The sequence below is a fragment of the Chinchilla lanigera genome, unplaced genomic scaffold (assembly GCF_000276665.1).
Source record: "Chinchilla lanigera isolate Chin_1 unplaced genomic scaffold, ChiLan1.0 scaffold00012, whole genome shotgun sequence".
Taxonomy (NCBI): domain Eukaryota; kingdom Metazoa; phylum Chordata; class Mammalia; order Rodentia; family Chinchillidae; genus Chinchilla; species Chinchilla lanigera.
Window position 1 is genome coordinate 22,921,612 of NW_004955413.1, and position 27,146 is coordinate 22,948,757.

Sequence of the window (27,146 nt, forward strand, 5' to 3'; positions counted from 1 at the left end):
CAGACAAGGAGCACAAAGCCTTAAATGCCCCCCACTGTGGAGGCTCTCGCAACCCACCCACACGGGCTGACTGTAGACCTTGCTCAGGACCCAACTTTCACAAATGGCACTGCCCCAGCATCCACTCCTGCCATCCAGGAGTTCAGATTGCCCACCACGCTACCTGCCCCAGCCCATAAACCCAAGTAGCCCTGTCTCTCCCACAGTGCAGGAGGAAACTCTGAAAAGCTCCCCATGGCTACTTTACCGAGCACTAAAGTGGGGTGTGTCCCCACGCATCTGCAGCTGGGACTAAGACCACTAAAAACAAGGCCCTGGGCAGGTGTTCTAAACACTCACCCCACCCAAGTGAGGAACACTGTTTAAGGGGCCAGGGAGTGGGGGTGGGGGTGGGGGCAGGGCCTGGCTCCATAGTGGACTGCCACCTCACACAGAGACGGTGAGACCTGAGACAGTGTGAAGCCCTTCCTGAGCCTCAGCCCCCTGCTCTGTGGTGTGGGATAAGGCACACGTGTCAATGACACATAAGAACACACAGCATGGTGTCTGCCACGTGCAAGGCACCCGATGATGTCAGAACGTGGAACAAGTAACAGCTTCTGCCACGTGTCCATGACAGCTCGTTCTCTGGGTCCAGTGTCAGCAACTATCCCCAGCTCTATGAACTGCTCAGCAAGGAAGGGTAGACATGTGGTCCCTAGGCATGGGGAGGATAGCAGCGCCCCACACTTGGAGAGCTAAGCTTGATGGACACACTTTAAGACAACTCGGCTGAGCCAGGTCCGTGCTGTTGTTCAATGTTAAGCCATAGCAGAAAACACAAACTCATTATTTTCCTTTTTAACCCACTCAGAGTAACACACCCACCCTCTCAAGCCAAATCAGCCTGCATCGGGGATCTGGCTGCAGTGAAGTCATTCATTCTCAGCCTCAGTTTCCATAACTCAAAGCAGGCCTGCTACAGACTCCTCTGCAGGATTATTTTAAGAGAAACACATGAAGCAGGCCTGCTGTGGTTCCCTGAGTGAGCGCCCCAAATGGCCACTGTCTGTTTACTGCCCCCGCACAAAGCACTCTGGCGGGTGGCGGTGGCGTTGTCTGGACAGCAGTTGGACCAACTGAGGAGCAGAGTACTAGCAGCCGGGGAGGATCGGCACCAGACGGAAGCACAGGTGCTGCGCTTGGAAGGACACACCCCTGGCTCCACGGCCCTGGCTCCACGGACCTGCAGGACCAGGCGCTGGCGGGATGACTCGTGGCTTCCTCCATGCGTGGCCTCAGGAAGTGGATTTAGCTGCTCTGTGCCAACAGTCAGTGACTGGCCGGGTCACCTGCCCCTCCCCTAGGTGAGTTTTCCGGTGAGTGACACAGGGCTGGTCACTGAGCACCCTCTGGTCACTCAGGATGGGGCGAGGGGCCCAAAGGAAGAGAAAACAAGCCGCACACCACACACAAGCAGCAGCTGCCCCTCAGCTGCAGCCTTCCTCCCGCCCCCTAAGAAGCACTCATGAAGTAGGGTGGGAGAATGGCCACGCGCTGCACACAGACACACCCTCCCCCCCCCCCCCCCCCCGCTCCTGTGTGGGAACCACTCCGGGGCAAGGCGCTGGGAGGGGGCTTCTCCTCCCTCGGCCTGTTTTCCCACCAGAGTCCTTCAAGGCTGCCCACAAGGACAGAGCCTGGATAAGATAAGGAAGACCGAAGAGGAGGTGGCAGGGAGACAAGCTAGGAAGTCGGCAGTTTTTACCCCTTGCTCCCTAACACAGCTCAGCTACTGATAAGGGTTGCAGCAGCTGTCTCTGCCACCCCAGGCCCTGTCCTCCCCGCTGCAGCTCCCCGCGGTCTGCCCTGCCACGGGCATGTTTAGTCACCACTCCACAAGCAGGCAAGAATGTACCTGTGCGCTGGCACGCCATGAGCCACAACGGCCGCACTACCATAAAAGGAAACATTCTCCATCCCTTCCAGAAGGAACCGTTTTCCCAGGGCCTCCAAGCCCAGTCCCTGGGATGGCTGGAATTCTTCTATGTGAGGAGTCAGAGGCTCGTCTGCTGAACAGGAAGCAGAGCCCCCAACACACACTGAGGGCCGCACACACGGGTGCACGCACACACAGGACAAGGCACACCTGCCTACACCCATGTGTCCACAGAAACACACAGATGTCCATGCCTACACTCAGTCCCACGTGGACACAGACCTACCACCGGGCCCAGGCAGTCACAAACATGGGCACACATGGGCATGTGCACTGGTGCACATGGACATACATTCACAGACATGCACAATAGGCACATACCACTGGGTGTAGTGGTGCACGCCTCTAATCCCAGCACCTGGGAGACTGAGGCAGGAGGATCACTGCAAGTTCAAGGCCAGCTTGGAGGACATAGTGAGTCAAGGTCAGCCTGAACCACACAGAGAGATACCATCTCAAAAAACACAACACTCAGGAGGCTGAGGCAGGAGGATCCTTGAGAGTTCAAGACCAGCCTGGGCTACAAAGTGAGCTCAAGGCCAGCCTGAACTGCTTAGAGAGACCCTGTCTCAAAAAGACAAAAAAATTTAAAAAAAAAAAAAAAAAATGTTTTTTAAAAATTTAAAACACAACAACAAAAAACCAACAACAGGCACGTACATTTATGTGCACACCATATGCACTCAAGGCACACCTGCATGACGCATGTGCACACATATGCACACACACAGGGACAGGTACACACAGAGGCCTGCATACTCCAAATTCCAAAACCCCAGGGCCAGGCTCACCACTGAGGGTCCGTCCAGCTCACCATCCCCAGCTCTGCCCCTTTGCCCTTTCACCTCCACTTCCTGAGGCCAAGTTACCACCGCCCGCACAGCCTAAACGCACTTTAAAGCCAACTTGATTTGCTTTGTCAAAAACCCCATTTGGACAAACCCTTTTTTGGAAACAAAACCAATGGGAGGCCATCCTCATTTTTTTCACCTCTGTCCCCACCACTTAGCATACCAAATCTACCTGTCCAGGACCCACACATAGCCCTGTGCATCCTGAAGGTCCCTCGGTGCTTTGGTAGGGGCCGGTTGTTACCTTGTGGCCACTCATGAACCCCAGGAGGCCGAGAAGGCAGGAACGTCCACCCCCTGCGTTCTGCACAGCCGTTTGCTCACAGCAGTTCAGCATTTTTTCCCAAGCTCAGAGGTCTCCCTTCCGGACGGCAGGATGGTTGCCATTCTGCTCTGACCTGATTCAGCCTGTGCATTCTGGCAGGGATCCTCTGTGGCACCATCATGTCACTCATCAGCCCTGTCCCACACTGTTCATCTCAGCAGATGAGGACCCTTAAAGAGTCCAGCCCGATCCATTTGCTTTGGCTGGAGTCCTTGTCCGGTTCTGTATGGACCGAAAGCCTACTTGGAAACACCCTACCTTCCTCTACCATGCAGAAGCCCCAGGATTTGGGGAGTGCACCACCACCACGACCAATGACCTTATATCCTGGTGCACGGGCTCCCTGCAGGGATGGCACCTAAGTCTTCTCACCCCTGTCCCATCTCAAGGGGCGTGGGGTAGAGACAGGACTGAATCTTTTGCCACGCCTTTTAGACTTTTTAAAAAAGTAGCAGCAAGCAACCTTTCCCAATAAAATCTTCCCAAACATCTGGGCAGTAGATGGTGGGTAGGACAGAGGGTTCCTCAGAGTAGAGTGTAACAATCACCAGTCCATACACACCCAAGACCACTAGAAAGAAGGAAGCTGTGGCACCCTCGGTCCTGCCCTCTGCTCTGTGCCTCACCATGTAGTGCCTGCCCTCTTAACCTCTGGGAAGAGGCAGCTCTGAGGACTGGTGGAAGGGCATGCCGGGGCCTCAGCACAGGCAGACACCTTGAACACTGTCCTTAACCACCCCAGCTCTCTACATCTGAGCTCCCCACTGAGTACTTCCGGCCACAAGAAAGGTTCTCCTGAGTTGCATACTCAGTGACCAGCCATCTCTGCCTTGATTTTATTTCCAATCCAAGGGCTGGGGATATAGCTCAGCGGCTGAAGTGACTGCCTGGCAAGTGCAAGGTCCTGAGTTCGATCCCCGATACCAAAAAAAAAAAAAAGAAAGAAAGAAAGAAAGAAACACCACTGTTATTTCCAACCGAAAAAGGTCCCCAAGCCTGGGCCTATGTGATGAGGTCAGCTGAGGTGACAGAGGCCATCAGTGTGAACAGGTGCTTCCAGCAACTACAGAAGGCAAGCTGAGGCGGGAAGAGGGGAACCTGACTACAGGCATTCTGACCCAGGTATGAGCATCTGGGGACCTTAGCACGCACTTCCTCCAAGAGGGGAGCTGATTCTTACCCATAAAAGGTCACAAAGCTCACAAGGCGGTGACATCAGCCCGACAGGAAGCACAGGAGAAAGGCAGTGGGGCCTGGTTCACTAGCAGCTGCTGCCAGGGACTGACTCACGGCCAGACACACAAGATAGCACCTCACAGGTGTTCCAGCCAGGGGCTCCCACACAGCTACTCTTGCGGGCCTCAGCTGAAAGAGGCGCTGCCCGCAGCACCCACCTCCAGGTCCACTGGCTCGCTGGGCCTGAGAAGTGGCTACGAGCAAGACGGAAGGACAAGAGAGGGTCGCTTCAGAGTGGACGATGTGCCTGTGTGAGGCGGGACTGACGGGATGATCTGTGACAAGCAGGCCCCAAACGTCCCACTCCAGACGGGTCTTCTGCTTTCACAAAACTTCCAGAGCAGAACCTGGGGGTAGCTCACTGCGTAGGCTGCATGGACGTGGTGATCCCTGCCCTGTGTCACCCAAGATGAGGAGCCCTAGGCAGCCCTCAGCAGACTCTGAGACTCCAGAGTCACTTCTCTGTGGACAGCATCTGGGCCTCACACCAGCGTGCAAAGCAACGCACTTCACAGAGTGTACGCCCATGGACTTCGGGGGGCTGGAAGGCCTGAGAGAGCAACTGGTTCGGTTGTCTCAGCATAGGGATCAGGTCACAGAGTCCCAAGAAACAATGATTTGATCAAAGTCACAGAGCTGGGCTGAGAACTCAGGCCTCGGACTCCCAGTTCTTCCCCAAGTTCCTCCTCACCTACAGGGTAGGCAGCTGCTGCCAGCAGGGTCTCTCTCAGTGCTGCCAACAAAGGGCCACCAACACTCTGCTATGAGAGATGGGACATTTCAAGCTGGCCTGCTTCCTTCTCCACAGCCGGCCCAATCCCAGCTTAGGTGGCAAGACGACAGAGGGGACAGAGAATGGGTACAAAATACTGCTTCCTATTGACTGAGGCCTTAATTCTCAGAGCCAGCTGGCAGCATCCTTGCCTAGCAGTCAGCCAGCGAGGAAGAAATCCCAGCCGGGCACCCCACGCACACAATGTTGTCTCCAGAGCACACAGGTAGGCCTAGACCGGGGAAGACGCTCGGTCAGCAGCAATCCAAGCCAGAGACACTTGGACTTGACCCAGCGCCTCTACACAGGGGCCACTGCTCCTCAGGAAGGGCCTCGGCTTGAACTTGCCCAGACGCCCAGGTCTCCAGGTGCAGAGGGCAGAGGCCGGGCAGCCCTCCCCACCAGACTGGATGATTAGCACAAAGCTCCAGGGATGGCTGGAGATTTTGTTACGTCAGAAGATGAGCAAGGCCCCAAACAAGCATTTCTCTTGGCAAAATGTACCAGCAGAACACAGGTAAGTTCCTTGCACACAAGCAAACCCACCAGGAAGGCCAGAGCTGCTGTGTGTCCGTCCACCTTTCCCTCAGCAGGGTAGGCAGGAAAGGTTCTCCACAGGCCGCTGCACAGCCAGTTCCAGCAGGGCTGACAGGCGGGAGGGAAATTCAAAGCCACAGCTGAGCGAGTGTTCACACCCCATGGCAAATACCCTTAGGGCTGCAGAAGTCAGCTCGGCCTACTCTTCCCTGAGGCCCCCACTGGGGAAAAGCAAAGACAGGGCAGGAGGGGGCCCTTGCTGAACCCTGGACAGAGGGGAATATGCCACAGTCCACAGTGCATAGGGCAGGGCTCTTAAGGAGGGAGCAAGGGTGAAGAGGGCAGAAGGACAGTGGGACACACAGGGAGCAGGATAGACACCGCCAGGGAAAACACACAACCATCTTTGCTGCCCACAAACAGCCCTGCAAAGAGAACTCAACATTCCTGGGATGAACAGAGTCACACTTGCTTGAGGACACAGGAACACCCACGCTCAGAGATGCACAGTGGCAGCTCAGGAAGGCACTTCCTGAAGAGGCGGGAGGTCCCACTGCCCAGGAGAAGGGGCGACCACACAGGTGAATGGCCAGAATCTTTCCCTGAACACACTCCGCTCCCTTCCCCTCCAGCTTCAGCAGCGCTCTGTCATATTTATGGACCTGCTCGGGTTGGGCAGAGAGGGCTGCATGAAGAACCACAAAGCCAGGAGATGACACTCTGACCCAGTCGGCTCTGTCTGCCCAAAAAGCACAGGTGCTCAAAGGTTTGTAAAGTCCACATGGGCCGACAGCCTGCGTCAAGACTAGAGAAAGTTTGTGTGTGGGGTTTTCAGCTGGCTCCTTTCTTTAGCTCTGGGAGTTACTTTTGTTCTCAGCTGAGCTCAGTTCCAGAAACCTGACAGGTAAAGGAAAGAGCTCTTTTCCCAGAATGTGTCACTGTGCAGTGCTGGCACGCTGGGCCACAGCCCTACTGCAGTCTCCGAGCCAGGTCCAGAGATATCAGGGGGAGGGCAGGTGAGCTGAAACACCAGGCAGTGAGCGGGGACTCACCACAGGTCAAAAGCACGAAAGAGCACTGCGTTAGGGACTCTACCGGTGGATTCTTATTTGTTTTTTGGGTGGGTGGAGGGCTAGCAAGTCAAGCTTTCAACAGCTCCCAAGGCACTAGGTTCCAAGGTGCCACCTTGTTCTCATCTCCCATTCAGCCAGCCCAGGGCAAAGCACAGTGCACCAGGTGGGTTGCACTGGAAAAAAACCCAAGACATTTAGAGCTGGATCCTTGCAAAGGATCTGTTAGCCCTCGGTTCCTCTCCTAGAAAGACCTTCCAGAAATGAGACCAATGGGCATAGCCTACGATAATCCCGCAGCCCTGGGCCCAGCTCTGATTCTGGGGAGGGACAAAGCAGCCTGCAGGAACAGGGGCGGGAAGAGCGCATGGGCACCGCACAAAAGCCAGTACACGGGAGCAACGCAGCACTCTCCGGGAGGGCCACCAGGACTAGATGACAAACCGCAGGCCACCGCAGTTCTGTGCTCTACCGTGTGCAGCAGTGATGGCAGGGGAAGGGGCTTAGGTCTCAGAACCACCTGAGCCAGCCCTTTCCCCTGCATCACTTCCTGTGCCTGCAGGAGTCCCCGGGAGGAGATTAAAGCCCACCACAGGAAGCATGTGGTCGTCGCCTTCACTCCGTGAGGAGACTGGCACCAGGACTGCGTGGGGGCGGGCAGTTCAGCCAGAAACAGTTTTCGGTCTCCTGCTGCCCCATCCACGGCGCTATTCACAGCCCAGGGATCACCCCTGCAGCGGCTCCTTAGCTCTTCAGTCTTCTTAGGCTCGAGGCAGACAGAAAACAAGGGCTCCACCAGTGAGCTGACACATCCCAGCCAGGTCACAGTTAGCAGGTGACAAAACCAGAGTCCTACGCCATCAGTGTCCTCCACACCGCATGTCCTCGTGTCCATAAGGTAGGCTTTTCCCGAAGGCCAAGGCCACCCTTCCAGTAGCCTACAGAAGTGCTGTGGCCTTTTCCAAATCCCACCCTAGGCCAGCAGCCCTCAAGCCTCAGCCGGAAACCCCTCCCCTCTGTGCTGGGACCTCACTCTCACCAAAAAGTTGATTTACTGCCTCTAGATACTAGAAAGTGACTTCCTCCAGGCAGGACCCCTGGTCCACTTTCCACACAGTGCCTGGCACACAAAACAGGAGGTGCTCAGCCTGCCCAGGGCCATGGCTGTGCCACACCGGCTCAGGGCACAGACCTCCTGGGTGAGCACACACTGCCTCTCCTCCACACGGCGGGATGCACAGGGCCCAGCTCCAGCCCCCACCAACAGATGGCAGGGTCTCTGTGTGCCGATGCTGGCAGGGCCCGTAGCCTCCGGGCGACATGTTCCTGCCCAAGTGGAGTCATCACGTCTGCGGCTTCCTGCTACTCCAGGTCCTCACCGCCTGAACTGGCAATCTGCTCAGATCCTGCTTGCTGAGCATCTCCCTGTCCTCTGCTGGACACAGAGCTCTCCTCGGAAAGTCTGTGAGAAGGAGCTGGTTCCACAAGGCAGCGGGTGTGGAGAGGAGAAAGGAGGCCTCTCCCCTCCTTACTCTCCAAACTCCACCTAACCACTGACCTGGGGATTCCTCCAGGAAACAACCAGACAGGGTGAGAGGCAACAGCGCCCCCTGGATACAGCCCAGAGAATCAGGAGGGCCTGGTTTCTGAGGCTGACTACACAGGCCTTGGGATAAGTCAGTCAACATAGCAGCCTGCCCCTCTGCCTACAAAACGGACCACGCGCAGATGAAAAGACAGCACGAAAATTCTACCTTTTCTTGTTTACTCAGGAAGGTTAGTCAACAACCAAGAGGAATGTGGTCCCTCACTGGGCACGCAGAGCGGTTGTTTGGTGACCAACCACTTCGGGTGCAGCTTCCGCTGAGAGGCAGCAGTGGGGTGGGAAGGGGGGCCCAGAGCAAAGGGTTAAACAGCTGTCAGAGTAGCTCTGGCCTGGAGTGAAAGCAGACCCTACTGCTGCCTCCCCCAGAAATGCCGGGAACTCATTAAAATACCACAGTCACTGAAAGTGAACCAAACCTGGCATTGCAACTAATTAACACGGAAGAGGCCTGCTCTACCCTTTCTATTCCTGTTGGGGAGGAGAAGTGGGCTCCACACAAATTCTCCTACCAGCCAACTGAGCACGCGAGCCTTTACCCAGTGGGGGCACCACGGAGCACCTGGCCCCAGAGCAGGCCAGAGGCACCAGCCCAGTTCTGCCAGGCTTTCACAGACCACGGGCTGCTGCTGTCTGAACCCCCTGGGCAGCACTGAGCCGCCCCAGCCACACCCCACCCCCGGCGAGAGGCAGCAGCACCAAGTTTATGCTCTCTCGCCCTTGCAGTCTTGGGCAGTTCAGAGCCCTCAGCGCTGCCACAGAGACCTGAGGAACGGCCCAATCCCAAGGCTGGAAGACCTGTCAGTGGCCACAGAAGTGAAAGAGCCAAACAGGAGAGCTAAGCCCAGGAGGGTGGGCCACGCCACCACAACTTTAATTAAACCGAAGGCTGGCGATTAGAACAACAAACAAAACTGTGCGGGCACGTCTGGGCCGCGCGGTAACTGCTTATTCACACGTACCTGCAGGCTTTCTACGGGGGGGACCTCCACAGCGCCTTCCCGACCACCGCAGCCCTCAGCAGCCACACTCTCCAGACTGCCAAGACACCTGACACCTGTTGCAGTCGTGCCGGGCACAGATCTCTGCTACAAACACACCCTGTCTCTCCACCTGGGCCACCAGGGCCTCCAGTGACCAGATAATGCATTACACCTCTCAGCGGCCTGGCATTTTCTACTGTCTATCTCCATGGCCTAGTTCGGGGCACCATATGCTGCTCCGCCCCACCCCATGCCCGTGGCAGACAGCAGTGATCTACTCCAGCATTCCTTGGCATACAGTCCCAAGTCCTTGCCAGCACCAGGGTCCAGGTGGCAGCTGCTGATATATCAGAATTGACACTCAAGAGTAAAACTAATCTGCAGAGCTTAGTGAGTGGTTCTCAGCGAGGGCCCTTTTGCCACCCGCCCTTCCCCAAGAATATCTGGTGGCCATGTCCGGGAAATTTTTGGTTATCACAACTGGAGAGAGAGGGTGTGGCTGGTTTCCAGCGAATGGAAGCCAGGACACTGCTAAACATCCCACAGTGTTCAAGACAAGACCACTACCTCCTCAACAGAGACGTATCCAGTCCCAAACATCAGTAAAGCCAGAATTGAGAACCCTGGCTCTGCCTGATACACAGGGAACAGTGACATACAATTTATCGTTCAAAATGAGATGCTTCTGAAAGTAAAAAAGGGAACTATTAGTAACAACTGTAGGCTAACAAGCAGCAATCAGGACGAGACGAACAGGAGGATTTAAGAGATGAAAGATAGGGGAAGTTCCCTGGGAAGGGTCAAGGAGCTTGTCTCATAAAAGTTTCCAGACTAAGCCACCAACTACCCTATTTGGCAGAATAAATGAGGAATGTTATAAGCCATGGCCAGCTCAGGAAGGAAATCTTTGTCTAGTTCTTATGTTAAGGAAAAGCAGAAAGGAACCATTTGGTCATGACTTTTACGACATGAGTGACAGAACAAACCTGTTCACCCCCAAAGCCAGGTGCGCAGCATGCGCTAGGACTGCGCTCCCAAACGCAGAGCGACAGCCCTCAACACCCTACCTGCAACTCGACCCTCCGCTCACTGGCCTTGACTTTAGGGCAAGGGCCAAAACTCCTTTTGGAAACCGAGTGAACTGACTTGTCATAACATGGGCAACATCTGTTACTGGCTTCCTCCCTGCCCCCAAGAACCAGAAATCTGGTCCACTGGAGGAACTTTCCCACAACTTGGGAATGTCCTCAGTGGGTGAACACGGGAGCTAAAGAACTACAGCAAGCCCAGAGTTAAGCAGAGGGCAAGACGGGAGCCTCTCAGACTGACGGGTAGGAAATGCATGGCGCCAACATCTGCACACACCATTAAAGAGAAAATGCCAAGACTTCGGGCTCCCCATGCTGGCAACTCTGTCCCCTGGCCCTGGTCTGCAAAACATGAAAATCCCTATCTACTTGCCCTTTTTGTAATTGGGAACAGCCCCTCATTCCCCCTAAGGTCATTTTGGTATGGACAAGAAAAAGGAAAGCTCCAGCTCTCTGTATGTCCCTCCACACAAACCTGCAAGTTATTTCCACTTGGTGAGGATCTTGACCCCTTCCCCAATTTTTTTTTTTTGAATATGTAAAAACTGACCAATCTCTTGGGGAAAGAATCCCACAAGTTATCTGAAGGACATCTGGAAGCCCAGTCCCCAGGTATTTGGATCATGGCAATGTCCCATCAGGACAGCCTACAGGAAAGCAAGCCTCCTGCCAGAGAGCTGCTCAAATCCAGGATCTGAGTGTGGGAACATGCCCTTACCCAGTAGTTCAGATAGCTGAAGATCCCAGAGTGCACTTCCTGCACAAGGCCAGTGAAGACAGCCAGGAGAAAACTGACTCATAATCTCAAGAGACTGAGACTCAGACTCTTTTGGAATCTCACAGAATGTTCTTCCACCAGACTGTTCTCATTAGCACTTTGAAACAGACATCCAACAAACTAAAGGGCTGGCTTCCACAAGGAATTCTGATAGATCTGAACATAAGCTAAAGGCTACATCAAACTTGTACATGCTGCGTAATTCATGAGCTTGACAATGACATACCTTCTCCACAGCACTGTGGATATGGTGGAAGGCACATGCTGCCACTTTAAATCACCAACCCAGGACAAAGTTGTAATACAACAAGATTCACTACTGCCACTGCCTGATAGGCTGTCTACACCGTTTAAAGAGAAAATGATGCATACAAAACACTATCAGTACAAGATATGAGAATACAGCCCTGCCAGAAAGTCAGGTTTGAGCTAGGATTACATATGCCAGGTACCCGGCTAAGCTATGGAAGTAGAAAGGAAACATGAGCCCTGTCCATATCAGGGAGAAAAAAATAAAAATGTAAACACCCAAGTTAAATAAAACACTGCCAAGCTCTGATACAAATCTAGCCCAGATCTTTTCCCTAGAGGGCATAAAGCTCCAGTCACATTTTTTAAAAGAGCAGAGATTTGCCAGGGACCACAGACAAATGGAGCAGGTATGGTGCTGTGAGGCAGGAAGACCTGCTCAAGAAATTCAAGCAGCGCCCTGAAGCAGGAGCCTGGGGAGGTGGGCAAGGGCCCCTTATGAAGAACACTGCTTGCTGTGAGTCTGAGTGTCATCCCTGGGGCAGCCTTTCACAATTTATCGACATGTGCACGCTAGAAAGATGACCGGCTGGTGGCAGCAGAGAGGGCTCCATGAGCATGAAGGCTAGGAGGTCACAGCTGGAACTAAGGGCCAGGGTCATGTGGTTAGGGAGAGGGGGTGAGAATCACTAAAAGTGAGAAAACCTATAGAAAATGCTAACCGATTGGGAAGAGGAGCGAGGGAGAGAGGAAATTGTTATAAGCCCAGGTTCTGGGCTTGGAGAAGCACAGGAGGAAGCCACTGGGAGGAAGCAGCTGGAGGTGACAGTGCCAATCTCCAGCCAGGGAGTGACAGGAGCAGTCGCCCCAGTGAGCAAAGTCATCATCCAGAAGGACACTCAAGCGTGAGAGGAGCAGAGGTTCGGGACAAGTCCTGGAAAGACACCACACGGCGGGATAAAGTGCCATGAGAGATGGACAGGCAGACAGGGAGACAGAGGCTAGGGGCACCCTGATAGGGCCGCGGGAAGGAGAGGCTTTCAGAAGACAGCAGGCAAGACTGTCCGACCCTGGGGAGCGGAGAAGAGAAGAGTTCATGAGCACAAGGGACTTAGCAACACACAGGAAGGGGTGACAGCCTGGCCAAGGTGGGGGGAATGGTGTGACCAGGAGATAGAATGGAGGTGGAGAACAGACACTCCACCAACATGCTTCGCAGGATGGGTCAAAGTGCACAGGGCCAAGCAGGAGGGGTGCAGAGACCACAAGAGCCTCTGTGACACTTTCTAAAGACAAAAATACTCAAGCATTTTCTAGCCATGAAGGCACAGAAAGAATAAGGAGAAAATACAGAGAAAAGGGAGTAAGTGATGGAAGAAAGGGTCTGGAAGAGATGACTCGTACAGACACTCTTGAAAACAATAAGAAACTGGAAAGTAATTAGGAAATGTACTTTTTTAAAGCTTCCAGAACATTCCAACAACATACAAACACGTCCTTTAGCCGCTGGTCCTAGCTATCATACAACGGCTCACCGAGTTCCGTGACCCACTGCCCATCGCCAGCCATGAGATCAGGACACCAAGTGTGAACTGGCACCTACAGAGGTGTCAGTGAGGCGACAGGTGAAGACAGAGCCCTGGGAAGGCCAGACGACAGCCTCGCTACCCACGGCGCACTCACCTTGCATCATACTCCGGTAGGCAGTGTCCGTGATGGCGTAGATGTGGGGCGGCATCTCGTGCCTCTTCTTGCCCTTGTACATTTCCACGATTTCCTCAGAGTAGATGGGCAAGTTCTTGTAAGGATTGATGACCACACAGAAGAGGCCTGAGTAGGTCTAAGGGAAAGAATGGCAAAAAGGAGTGGGTTAGGAAGTGCGCAGGGTGCAGTTTGTGGCAAAGAATCTGCGGTTCCAAAGCCCGCTGTGAGATTTAGCTCAGCAGCACAGCGTCTGCCTGGCAAGCTCAAGGTCCTGAGTTCGATTCCTGGTACCAAAAAAAAAGAACAACCAGAGAGCCCACTGTAACGTGTCAGCCTGACATGAAAGCACTCCCTGGTGCTCTGCCCCACAGACCTGATGCATGTGGAAGTGCACCAGTATCTTCTCTCTGCACCTTCTAAATTATACGATGGCTGTCTGTTTTGCAGGTCTGGATTTTGCTTTTGCAGTACTGGGGAATGAACCCCAGCCCTTCACACTACGTGAAATCCTCAGCCTCTTTATTATTTTTTACTTTGAGTCAGGGTCTTGTTAATTGCTAAATTTCCCAGGCTACCCTCAAACTTGCAGTCCCCCTGCCTCGGCCTTCTGAGTGCTGGGATTACAGGCGTGCACTACCACACTCAGCTGCCAGCTTTGTATGTTGGCCAGTGTGCAATCGGGCAAGACCAGTGGCAAGGCAGACAGAAGTCCAGTTATAAAACTCAGATCCCAGGACAATAGGAGATGTGTCTGTCATTGTGAGAGATGCACAGAGAAAAGGATTCAGCTGTAGCCTAGAAAACCGTGCAGAAACACAAATTATTCATCACTGAAGGACTCTCAGAGATATCCAAGCTTAAGCCTGCCTAGCACTGGAAAAACTCAACATGCCCCTGAATCAACTAGTCTTCTGTGGGTTCCTGGATCAATGACACCTCTTCTCTCCCTGGATTCTTCTAGAGATATTCATGTGTAAATCCCCTGAAAACTTAAAAGACCCACTTTTCTGTCCCATGGCTTCTCCAAGACCCAGGTCTCCTCCTAAGGGGAACTCAACTGGTCAACAACCTTAACACGAGATGTGTAAAATGCACCCAGTATTCCAACTCTGACTTGATCAGGTTGAAATCAGACTCCTAGAGTCAGATATTTGGAATTCAAATACCAGCAAGTACAAGCAAGTCTTTCACCTCTCTCCATACATTTCTGTAAAATGGGCACAAGTAGAAGTTCACTCCTCCCTGGATTCAAGAGTAGCTGGCATGAGAGGGGCTGCACAGTGGTGTCAACCCAGCCCCTTCCACCTGTGCCTTTACTAGTGCCCCCAAAACAAGCCAATCTCCTGGCTGAACCCAAAGACAGGATTCTCACAGGAACCAGATGTGAAGACAAAGGTTCTTCCCAGACACTGGCCAAAGGATGTGACCTTGGAACTTCAAGCAGAAACCAGAGTGAGGGGGCTGGGGATTTAGCTCAGCGGTACAGCGCCTGCCTGGCAAGCGCAAGGTCGTGAGTTCGGTTCCCGGTACCAGAAAAAAAAACAAAAAAAAAAAAACAAAAATAAAAGAAAAAAGAAAAAAAACAAAGAAGAAAACAAAGAAACCAGAGTGAGGGCAGAATTCAAAGGAGCCCACCAGGCACACATCGTCTGCATACAAAGGGCCGCTGAGCCAGATGTGAACAAGAGTATTTGGCTGCCCCTTCTAATTGCAGGAGGGGGTGCAGGGCCCTCAATTTCCTTTCTCCCTGGAGTAATCGGCTATTTGTTCTCCCTCTAACTACCCTCTTTACAAGGGACCAGTTAAACTCTGAAGTAAAGAAGTCTGAACATGGTATCAGCAGCCTGCGAGTTTGAGCTCTGCAGAAGAGGGGAGTGAAGCAGGGACTTCTGCTGGTGTCCAGATGCACAAATGTCGGGTGGACACAAGACAGCAAGCCAGGGCAGCAAGATCATCCCAGGAGCTCAACACAGCCAGGGTTTGCTCCTGGGGTTTGAGAACCCACACTGCAGTATACCCTAACCGGTGAGAGCCAAGGACACATGGTCACACATGCAGGGAGTACCATGGAGGCAGACGTTTGCAAACAGCTGGCAGGGGCAGCGAAGGGCATAGAGGGGCATTAGGACAAGTCTTTTGGACAGCTAGGTGGGCAGATGGTCCGAGGAGGGGTCTACAGAGGTTCTGAGTTCTCTGGCTAACCCATGCCACCAAATCGGCAAGCCCTGCAGAATGAGCATGTAGCTCAGGTGGGAGGAAGGAGCCACACTGGGCGTGCACGAAGCACAGACGCTTGCGAGTGGCTTTCCTCCAACGCAGCCACGGCAGGGAGCTGCTCCATTCACGGGCCACAGAGGCTCTTTGTGCCCAGCCGCCCCCTGTCCCAGGGCCTCACCCCCCTACAAAGAAAAAGAGCAGCTGTGGTGCAGAATTAGCCACGCCGCCCACAATGCCAGGCAAACATGTGGCACAAAAGCTCCCAAGGCCACAACACAGAACCTATGTGCAGAGATAGAGACTGTGAAGGTGGTAGCAACCCATGCCCCAGCAGCCTCCAATGGCTCTGATCTGCCTTGCTGGGGTCTCACGAGGACAAATGCAGAGACAATCAGCTTCCCCTAGCAACGCCGTTGGGAGGAAGGTGGTCTGAGGAGGAGGAACTGCACAAGGGAAGTGATAGCTCAGAGCACAACAGTTGATGCGTCCAGCCAGAATTCTGGAGAAAACACTCCACTACTACCTACCACATCCACCATCAGTGGAGCCATGCATTCTGCTTGCGGAGCAAAGGCCCAGCAACTAACACCGAGAGCATTTCAGTTCTATGCGGCTTTTTTCCCTCAGTGCTGGGGATGGAACCCAGGGCCTTGGGCATACTAAGTAAGCACAGTATCACTGAGCCACACCCCAACTGAATCCATCTTAACAACTAATATGTCCCTCCATGGGAGGGAAAGACCATTTGCAGCCAGCTAACAGCCAAGGACAAGCAGCAGATTTGTTTTACAACCGGGGAATCTCTTTTTTCTTTTTTGAGACAGTGTCTCGCTATGCAGTTCAGGCTGGCCTTGAGCTCACTTTGTAGCCCAGGCTGGTCTCGAACTCCCAATGATCCTCCTGCCTCAGCCTCCCAAGTGCTAGGATTATAGGTGTGCACCACCACGCCCAGCTCAACAACCAGTGAATCTCTAACAGAACCCAAGGTAAACAGAAACCAGCAGGTTGGGTGGCACACACCTGCAATCCCAGACACACGGGAAGCTGAGGCAGAAGGATCGCAAGTTCAAAATAAGCCTGGGCAACTTAGCAAGACTCTGCCTCAACATAAAATATAAAAAGAACAAGAAATGTAGCTCAGTGGTATAGTGACTGCCCACCAGGTGTGAGGTTGGACTCCTACTGGGTACCACAAAAAGAATGAATGAATAAAAAGAAAAAAAACAGACACCAGTAAGAGGCCAAGCAGAGGAAGAGGAGTTACTTCACTTCACTGTAACCAATACCAGCAGCCACAAGAGCACAAGCCCTGCTCTGAGCAACATGCTGCCGAGACCTTCACCAAGTTCTCACGGAGTCCTCGCAGCTGAGGGAGTGCGGCTCCATACAGCCGTGTCACGTGGTCACTCAGCAAGGGGCAGGGCCAGCTTTCAACTAGGTCCTGGAGGCTCCAACTCCCATGCCCCCAAGCACCCTGCTCTACCGAGCTGAGACCATCTCAGCTTAGTGGCACAGCAAAATGGTGTGACATGAAGTCCAAGGCCTGCCAAAGAGAGTGTCCCACTCCCAGGCAATGGGTCAGTGGCTCCCATGGCATCCCTGCATACAGATGATGCTTCTCCATTTTTCTGCAGGTCACTAATTTTGAATTTCAGTGGCAGACGCTCCCTAGGGAGAAAGGTTTTTAATTTGGTCCACGCATACAGTCATCAAGAAGTAACAAGAAGTAACTAGGCAGAGAGGCAAGCAACTACAGGTTCCATGGGCCAGGGATACAGCTCAGTGGCACAATCACCTGCCTGGCAAGCACAAGGTCCTGAGTTCGATTCCCGGTCCCAAAAAACTACAGGTTCCAGTCTCATCCCTGCCAGCTTTCACTGTGGGACCCCATGTGAGTCCCTTGCCCTCTCTGGGCTTCAATTTTCCTACCTGCTGCATGAGAAAGCTGGACTAAGCTGGTCCACAGAGCAGGACTTCTCCAACAAGACCCCATTTACACGCTTGTTGACAGGTCCTGACTAATCGGGCACCATCCCCAAAGGGTGGTCGCCAGAGACAGGAAATGAGGACCTTCCTATCAGAGACTGACTAGCAATCAGCAGGGTAATGCAGTCCTTACAGAGATGGGCCCGTCAGGACCTCTGGGCAGCCCAAAATGGCCTGGGGCTCAACTGAGGGCTTCAGCACACGGCAAGGCACTCAGGAGTTCCAGCCCAGTGGGGTGATAAGCACTATGGAAACATGTACTGAAGCTGCCCTGAAGTCATACAGAAAATGCATGACCCCTTGAGAGGCCCTCACCACCTCTGCAACAGGATGAGCCCCCATCTCCTTCCACTACACATGGGATCACAAGCAAAGCCCCTGGTCTGAGACTTGGTCTTCCCATCTGCAGAATAAGAGGGCTATAAAGTTTCTACAGACTCTGTATTCCCTCCCATCGAAAAACATCGTGAGGGGCTGGGGATTTAGCTCAGCGGCAAAGTGCCTGCCTGGCAAGCGCAAGGTTGTGAGTTCGATTACCGGTACTGGAAAAAAACTTAAAAAAAAAAAAAAAGAAAAACATTGCGAGAGAGCTATCTTAGGAAGAATAGGAACCAGATATTCCTTCCCCCAAAAAATCCCTTCCCTACTGGGGACAAAAACCAGAGAGAAATATTTGAATTGAACAGAACAATCTGAGGTTTCTTCTAGAAAGAACCTCGTGACTCCAGGGCAGAAGAATCTGGAGGCTCTTGCCAAGGGGCTGGGAAAATGCTCATCCCCTGACATTCTCTAACATGGTGATAAGTTCTCCTTCTAAAACACAGTACCACTACAGGAAAGAGAAAAAGACTTTCCTCGCCTTTTGCATGTTCTGGGCCTTTGCACATGCTGTTCTCTGGACTCATTACATTTGCCCGGTGACATGCCCTGCACGGAATCAATACTAACACACTCAAAATGCTAGGCTCTTTGTTGGTGGCTTGCCTTGGCTCTAAACACAGTCCTTCGGAAGGAAGCCAGACCGTATACCTGTGTGACGACCAAATGGCAAAGACACCTAAGCCTGGGCTAAATGGGGAAGAGGAAGAGCCCAGGTGTCACAGGAGGAACAAGGGGAAACCAGAGGAGGGATCTCCTACATTAGAAGGAATTCATGACATTGGCCTGAACCAACATAGCTCCGCCAAGGTTAGAGGTATAAGGCCAGCAGAGGGGCATCCCAGAGACGTGGCATGATCTTTCTTCCTATACTGGCCTAAAGCAAACTCTGTGCTGCATTTTTGACTGCACAGGAAAGAGAAAAAATTAATGCCCTACAAACACTCCAGTGGGACACCGATACGCCAACATGAGCATCCCTTAGAGCCCCCTCCCTGAGCAGGGAGCCCAGGCACCAGCTGTGAAGGGGCCGGCACCGCCTCTGGAAGCCACTTACATAGATGAGCCCTGAGTAGTAGCGCTCCTTGAGGTTGTGCAGCACCGAGGCTTCGTTGAGGCACGTGAGCTCTGCCATGTCCTCCACCTTGGAGAACTTCGGTGGGTTCATCTTCTGGATGTCGTCCTTGTTCACCTTCACCTTCTTTCCATTCTCCACCAGCTCCACGATGGCCTCCTCACCCACCTCCTCCTTGAGGCTGGCCGGCTCGAAGCCGCTCTTGTCGGAAGGCACCCATACCAACTTCTTGGCAGCCCAGTCAGCCTGGGCCAGCGGGTTATTGATGAAGTTTTTGTCCACATAGAGATATTTATCAGCAGCTTGCTGTGCCATGGTGACTTACAGCCAGGACCTGCAGGAAAAAGGAGGACAAAATTTAGATACAACTACACCAACCACATGAAGATGTTTATCTTTTCTCTCTCCAAGCTCTAACATAGTAAAAAGCTCTGCCAGAATTTTCCTGCTCCACACTTTTGGGGAAAAAGATGTGTCTTATGGTTAAAGCAAGTTGCTAGTAGAGATTTTTAGAAACTGTGTTAGGTGCATCTTTGTAGGATCAACACACCATCAAGTAAATCTATAAATAAAAACTGTGCCAAATGATAAGCATAAGGGTCTCAAAGGCAGATATTGTAGTCACGACGCTACACACCTGCTAAGGTAGCAAAGCAACCCACAGTTTAGGAGGACTTCCAATGAAAACAGGTTTCTACCCAGCCAAAAAAGACAACTCTCACCACAACTGCATCATGGGAAGTTTCCAATTTAAAAAAAAAAAAGCCAGGGGTGGTGGCGCATACCTGTAATCCCAGCACTTGGGAGGCTGAAGCAGGAGGATTGTTGTGAGTTTGAGGCCAGCCTAGGCTACAAAGTGAGCTTAACACCAGCCTGAACTGCATGGTGAGACCCTGTCTCAAAAAGATTTTAAAAAATAATAAAATTTTAAAAATTTCTTATTTTGCAGTCAACTAATGACCAATATGTACTGTTACCAGAATTTTGCTCCATCTTGATTATTCAACTCAAAGAAATAAGAACAGGGAAAAAGAAATCCGGCACAGGAAGGTCCCAGGACCCATCACAGTGGACAGTAAAAGTGCTCCCTTTGGGGGCGCTCAAATGAAAACAGCACTCCCCATTTATGGGGCAAGGAAACCTTAAGCACAAGTCTGATTTGCTTCTCTCAAAACTCATTTGCAAAATAAAAATGAAAATAATTCCTTGCATCTGTGTGGTTTCCTACTTTATGAAACATTTTCACACACTGTCTCCAAGGATCTTCACCATAACAACTAGGTAAGGTTCGTATTATGAGCCCCATTTTATACATGGACAAAGAGAACCTCCCAGGAGTGAAGGGGTTCGTCCAGAGTCACCTAATGATGACTTCAACTCCTAGGCTGTGGCCTCCCCAAAACCAACACAGCTCAAAGGAGCAAGCAGGGATCCAGAGGAGACTGCTTTGAATTAACTAAAATAAGACTTAAAACTCTGGACACTCAGCCCATAGACACTCAAAGGAAGCAACTCAAAGCCCAGGGTTTAGGTTTTTTTCTTCAGTGAGATCAAGCCCGGCTCCCTGCTCCCCAGGCCCAGAAATCCAGGAAGGCCCCAGATCAAAATCCATAGCCAGTGAAGCTTTCAAGTTTTCAAATTCCACCAAGGACTTAAACACCAGGGCAGCCAAGGCCTGGAGAGGCAAAGAACAAAAGGAGAAAAGCAGCCGCCTGGGCCTCTTATCTGGCTTCTTAAATGGCTTCCAGATCAAGGCTGGGGGCTCCCCTGGACTCACTCCAGGAGGGGCTGTTTTCTAGGAAATCTGGGGCTCGCTTGTTTGACAGAAGGGAGACAGGTCGAAGGAATGCTGGTCACCCTCACCGGCTTTCTCCACTCGCGGCTTTGTTAACTCTATTGCACAAGCCAACCGTGCAGCCCGCTGCAGGGGACCAGGTGGCATCATCCGCCTGCAAGGACCACCCTAAGAGAAAGCAGGGCCCGGAGTTAGCTGGCAGCAAGCAAGGCAAGGCAGCAGCTGGGAGGCACCTGGCAGCCTCCACCTTCCCTGCAGAGCTGGGTACAGGGTCCTCACTAGCAGCCGTGCCCAGAACACCGTCAGCTTAGATTCAGCTGTCAACACCTCCGCACTGGCCAGTCCACCAGGCGAACCAAGGCCTCTCTCTGCCAGGGTAAATCCCAGCTCTCGCTGCCTCCCTGCATGCATCTGACCCCTGGCTAGCCAGCTTTCCCACTGAATCCTCGCCCTGCCTGTGAATTTGCAATGAGCACAGAGCACAGGCCTCAGACACATAAAAGATAAGACAAGTCTCCATCAAGGCACAGAGAGAACTGCTTCAACTCCACCCTCTCCTCACAAAGATCCTGACTCTCCTGCTGGCTAAGAGTTTCGCCACCTCAGTCAGTGAATATCGCTGCCCTTTATGAGACCCTTACCTAGAGAAGGAAGAACAAGAAACAATTGCTAAGTATTTGCCACTAAATATTAAGCTCAGTTTATTCGACATCTGACTTAAACGTCAATCACCCTGCAAAAGAGCTTTTAATGTCTCCAGTTTGTAAATGAGGAAGCAGGCTGAGGGCAAGTCATTTGCCCAGAGACGCCCAGCTCAGTCACAGCATGAGACTCTAATCCAGATCTACCTGGCCCCGTCTGTGTCTGAAATGCTGGAGTTGGGCCATAACCATTGGTGAGCTGGGTGTGATACGGGAAGCAAAGAGGATCATATTCTACAGCATTTGACAAATACTGGAAGTTATTTGTCAGGCAGGAGTCTGGGAGCACCTGCCCTTTGAAAAAGCAGAGGTGGTCACAATTCAGCAATCCCCTCTCGCCAGCAGCCACTACAAAGGTGATAGCGCTCATCAAAGTCCATTTCATCCCAGCAATACAAGTCCTGGTGTGACCCACAGCGAAGAACCCATCTAAAAGCACAGCTCCCAGAAGACTCCGGGCTCTCCAGGCTGTACACCCCAGCCTGGCCTTGGCCCATGCTGGAAAGCTGGGTGGGCCTTAAGCCTGGCCCTGGCACTGGCGGGTCATGAACATGGCAGCAGTTGCCAAAATCTCACCCAAGCAGTTGCCCCCGTTCATGGCCTTGGTGGTGAGATCATCACAGACCAGCACTGGTCACACCTGATGGCTATAGAGGCCTGGAGACAAAGCTACATGTTCTGTATACTGAGGAAGACACAAGGCTTCCCCTCAAGGCTGCACTGACAGAGAGCTGCCCCTCTCCCTGCAGAGCCCCACTTGCTCGGCACCCCTTCTCCGCGGAGGGGGAGGACTGCTCAGCCCAGTCAAGGACAGAGCTATTTGGTTTCACAGCTCTGCTGCAATGACCTGGGTCAGCAGCGGTGCCAAGATCAATACAAGGTTAGGCAGGTGGGGAGGGCTGCAGGGGGTGGGCGGACAGTGGCGTTTCTGAGAGGCTCCCTCACCAGCCTGCCCAGGAGCACCCACACGCCATGATGTGGGGCAGGCTGTGGCAAAGCCTCTGCTCCCACCTGTGACAGGTGAAGAGGCTTCCGTGCCCTAGCCGCTACTAACAGGTGTGAGCCCGGACTGGCTAAAGCTTGCTCTCCCGGAAGCAGGTGGGTGGAGCCACCTCAGTGATAAGCTCTGTATCTTATTTATACACGGGGGATGGGAAATGAGCTGCTCAAAATTAAACAAGGGGCGGGGCAGGGGATATAGCTCAGCAGCATGGCGCCTGCCTAGCAAGTGCAATGTCATGAGTTCAATTCTCAGTATCAAAAAAAAATTTAAACAAGGGGCACAACAGAAAGGATTCTTGGGAGGCACTCTACTAAATGCAGCAGGAGGCATGTGGCCATTTCGGCCCACTCTGTCCTGGGACCCTGCTGTAAGGACTTCCATGAAGTTTGTTTAAAGTGCACATAATACAAAGGTTTTCAAAAAATGTAAGTGAAATATCCCCCTAAATTCCTGCGAAGCTCCCACAAAAAGACCATTTTTCTCTTTTTTTTTGCGGGGGGTGTGGTCCCTTCTAGTCCTGGCTCATGGAAACATTTGATATTTAACTCTCCTAGAGAGAAGAGCTTCACATTTTGCATTTTCCCTACTTGCTTTGATCTCTTCCCTACAGGGCTAGATTTGTTGATCCTTCTTATTCCAGAACTTCATTTACAGATGAGGCTATAGCTCTGAGGGAAGTACTGTAACTCCACTGAGTCACGTGAGCTGGCAGAGTGGAGGAGTGAAGACTTGAACCCAGAACAGCTAACTCTAAGATGACCTGTTGAACAAGTCTACTACGTAATATACCAAAGAGATCTTCTTAAACTACTGCTTTTCTTTCTTTTTTTTTTTTTTTTTAAGACTGGGTCTCCCTGTATAGCTCAAGCTGGCCTTAAACTCACTAAGTAGGGGCTGGGGATTTAGCTCAGTGGCAAAGCGCCTGCCTGGTAAGCACAAGGTCGTGAGTTCAATTCTTGGTACCGGAAGAAAAAAAAAAAAAACCTCACTAAGTAGCCCAGGCTGGCCTTGAACTGGAGGTGATCCTCCTGCCTCAGCCTCTCAAGTGCTGGGATTATAGGCATGTGCCACAGGCGTAGCTCCTAAACTACTACTTTAAGAGTTTTTTCTTGTTACCTAGTGCACCTCTTGGCAATGAATCCCCAGAAGTGCCGTTACTGGCACAGAGGGGCATGGCAACATTTTCACGGCCTTGAGATGCGCTGCCTAACCTTCTCCAAGAGGGCTGATCCCAGGGGCGCTCCCAGGTACATCTGTGACGGCAACCATACCTGCACAGTCTGCCACTAGATTGCCCCTTTTAAGTTTGCTTAAACCATATACAATATAAAGGTTTTCAAAAATGAAAGCAAAATATACCCCTAAAATCCTGAACCTCCCATAAAAAAAAAAAAAGAGAGAAAAGAAGAAGTTTGTTCTCTTTTTTAATGGTCCGTTCTCATCCTGGGTTTTTTGTTTTGTTTTGTTTTTTAACTCTCAGAGGAAAAAACTTTTTTTTCTTTTTTTTTAACCATCAGAGGAAAGAGCTGCACAAGAGTTAAGGGAAGCAGCGGCGCTGGACCCTGGAGCCCAGGCCTGCCTGAGCCAACCCTTCCCCGCCTTCCACACCCTCCACAGTGGCTTCCTGTGGGTGCCAGTCCAACTCCAGAAACCCAAGCAGTTGCCTTTTTAGGCCATAATCGAGCAGGACACAACCAGAGGCTAAATTAGGTCTCTCAGGAAATGATGAAACTGAAAGTAAATAGGTTGACCAAAAACCTCTTTTTCAACCCAAAATGTAATTCCTTTATTAGCTGCCTTCTCTACTTCCCTCCCAACGTCCATCTGGACATTCTATTTCTTAGTTATCCCTACGAATCCTCTCCCTCCTTCTGTTTCTCTTTTTACTAATTTGCGTGTTTATTTGGAAAACAAGCCATTGGCACCTTGAAGACAGGATTTATCCTGCTAAGCCAAGCCACTGGTCGAAACACTGTGAGCTTTTCCATTCCTAGACAACCAGACTGAGCTAACGTCTTCCGAGGGCCAAGTGTGAGGTTGGGAGCTTTCAATCCTCACACTCACCATAAACTGACCACCTGCTGAGAGCCTGTTAATGCGCGCTCTGCTACTCCACCCTGGCAGTGATTTCTCAAGGTCTACATGTCATCATACTCACTGCACAGGTGAGAGGGATGAAGTTCAGACAGGCCACAAAACCCAGCTTAAACTCAGAGGCGTGTGGCTTCAATGCCCTGCTCTCGCACTGCCTTGCCAGCGAGGACGCCAGGGCTGTGGGAAGGAAAACAAGGACTTCCCAGTTACACAGACACAAGGATGTGTCCTCAGAGCTGTCAACCCTGTCTCCTCACACTGCCTTGCACAGGGACTCTACATCTACGACTCAAATTGCTGGTTTCAAATAAGGAGGTGGTGGCTGTGACCTCCAACAAGCCTGCGGGACTCTCTGAGCCTGCTCTGCTGGGAGCTGGACGAAGTCAGCAGTAGCCTGGGCACGCCACAGCGTCAGTTCAGAGACCCCGGCAGCTCTGCTCAGGCTGTGGAAAGTCGACTGCAGAGCTCCACCGCAGAGGTACACGAGCAATCCCCTCCTCCATCCCAAGAGCAAAGATGAGCATGTCCCCCTCTTTCTCCCGACAGCCACAGGGTCTCAGCTGAATGAAATTATCAAGGACCGAATCCCACAATGAAGGGTTCTGTGAAAACAGGTGCTACAATACAAAAATCTCCAAACCCATCCAATGCACTTATTTAATCAACTGAAAGGTATTTTTTTTTAAAGTTTTATTGTTATTGTTCTGTTTTGTTTTGTTTTTGTCTTTTTGAGACAAGGTCTCGCTGTGTAGTTCAGGCTGGTTTTGAGCTCATTTTGTGGCTCTAGGCTGGTCTCAAACTCCCAAAGATCCTCCTGCCTCAGCCTCCTGAGGGCTGGGATTACAGGCATGCGCCACCACACCCAGTGACAAAGATATTAAGGATCATCAAGCAGCCACAGCAAAGATACAAAGGCCCCAGGGAGGGGCTGGGGATTTAGCTCAGCGGCACAGCACCTGCCTGGCAAGTGCAAGGTCGTAAGTTCGATTCCTGGTACCGGAAAAAAACAAAAAAAGAAACAAAGGCCCCAGGGAGTTTACAGTGTAGTATGCAATAGGAAAGATGCATGCACAACTGCTGGAAGGGCCAATCTGGGTACTAATACTTAGTACTTAGTACTTTGTGGGACTAAGTAGACAGACACCATGGTCTTCTTTGGTCCTGGTCACTGTGCACCCAACCCTAAAATGCAGTAGGCACCCACTAGAAAGATCCATCCTATGAAGAGAAGCTGCTTGCAGTGTGACTCTGGGCCCATACCACCTCGCTGGCTTCACCTATAAATGTAAATAATACTTCACGCTGCCCTCCCCATTTCAGAAATGTTTAACTCCGTTTTTTTTTAAATTCCACATATATCCTTCAAATACACCTAAGAACAAGGCAGGACACCCATCACTGTGGAACACTCACTTCAAGGGGAAGAGACAGGCCAACAACTGCTCCGACATAAGAACCAATAAAGGGAAGGAGAGGAACTTTGCCGTAGAGCAAAGAACAGGGGTGCAAGTGAAAAGGTGGATGCTCAGGGGCAAATGTGAAGGAGGCCACCTGTGACATTTATGTTGAGTCCTTGGAGCTCAGTAGAATATTGATGGAGAGGGGAAGAGATGGTAGAAAAGTATTCCAGAACCAACATGTAACAAGAGTGCAGCTGTTTATAAATTACACATGAAATGACGACGAACAGTTACGGCAGTGAGTTTCAATCTTAGCACTGTGAACATGCAGGATGGAGAATGCTGCTGTGTGAGACTGTCCTGTTCATTCTAAGTTGCTTAGCAGCATCCCTGACCTCTACCAACTAGTGGCCAGGAGCATCCCATCCCCAGTGTGACAGCCAAGAACGTCTGCCAACATTACCAAGGGGTCAGAGGAGGCAAAGCTGCCCCCACCAGAGACCGCTGGTTTAAGGGCTTAGTGTAAGCAAATGCTGCACTGCAAAGCAGACCTCTGCTAAGTATATCCTCTCCCAGCTCCGGAGTACTCAGGCCAAATCTCCTGAATAAAAGAGATGCTAGGGCCCAAACTTGACCAATATGGATGGCACATCAAGGAAAGACTCCCTTTACAAAGACCATTCTTTAAGGGATCTAACCAATATTTACCTACTGGACTGTTCTTTAAAGATCCTAAGGGCTGGGCGATCCTAGCTCAGTAGTACAGAACTTGCATGAGACCCTGAGTTTGATCTCAGCCTGGCAAATAAATAAATAAATATCCTAACTATCCCAATTTAAACCAGGCTCTGTGCCTCCCCAGGCACACCATGACACTTGGCGGTTCAGAGCCCCCAACACAGCAGCTCAGACTGAAGTACCCAGTATCTAATCCAGGTGATTAATGGAAGACAAGCAGCAGCCATGTGTAGGGGTGGGAGGCAAGGGGTGGGGGTCAGGGACTTCACCCAGGTTACAGCAGTTCACCTCATCCTGGGTTTGCATCAAATGTCATTTAGTAAATATTTCTGACCAATCAGGGTTACTCCCAGGGGCTCATGGCTGCCCCACTGGGACATCCAGATTAATAATTCCCACCTAGCTATCTACTCTGCACTCCCTCGAATGCATCTCAGCACCTTACAAAGAAAGAGCCATCCACCTGAGGATCCACAAACACAATGCCCCGTGGAACTCCTCCCAGGCCCTCCCCACAACACTGCACCCTCTTCTGGGTCTCTATCGCTGGGAAAGACACTGCAAGCTCCTCCCAGTGGATCAGCA

At 51.8% G+C, this 27,146-nt stretch overlaps 1 protein-coding gene across 2 annotated transcripts in view; it reads right to left on the reverse strand.

Annotated features, from left to right (window-relative positions):
• Myh9 (myosin, heavy chain 9, non-muscle) overlaps positions 1 to 27,146 on the reverse strand; it is a 90,424-nt gene that overhangs the window by 39,853 nt on the left and 23,425 nt on the right. For both annotated transcript variants that reach the window (XM_005379158.2, XM_013511492.1), the window contains exons 2-3: positions 18,813 to 19,164; positions 13,154 to 13,310 (exon numbers count right to left, since the gene is read on the reverse strand). In XM_005379158.2, the coding sequence (XP_005379215.1) occupies positions 13,154 to 13,310; positions 18,813 to 19,145 (490 nt within the window). In that variant the 5' untranslated portion in view covers positions 19,146 to 19,164. The remainder of the gene's footprint in view (positions 1 to 13,153; positions 13,311 to 18,812; positions 19,165 to 27,146) is intronic.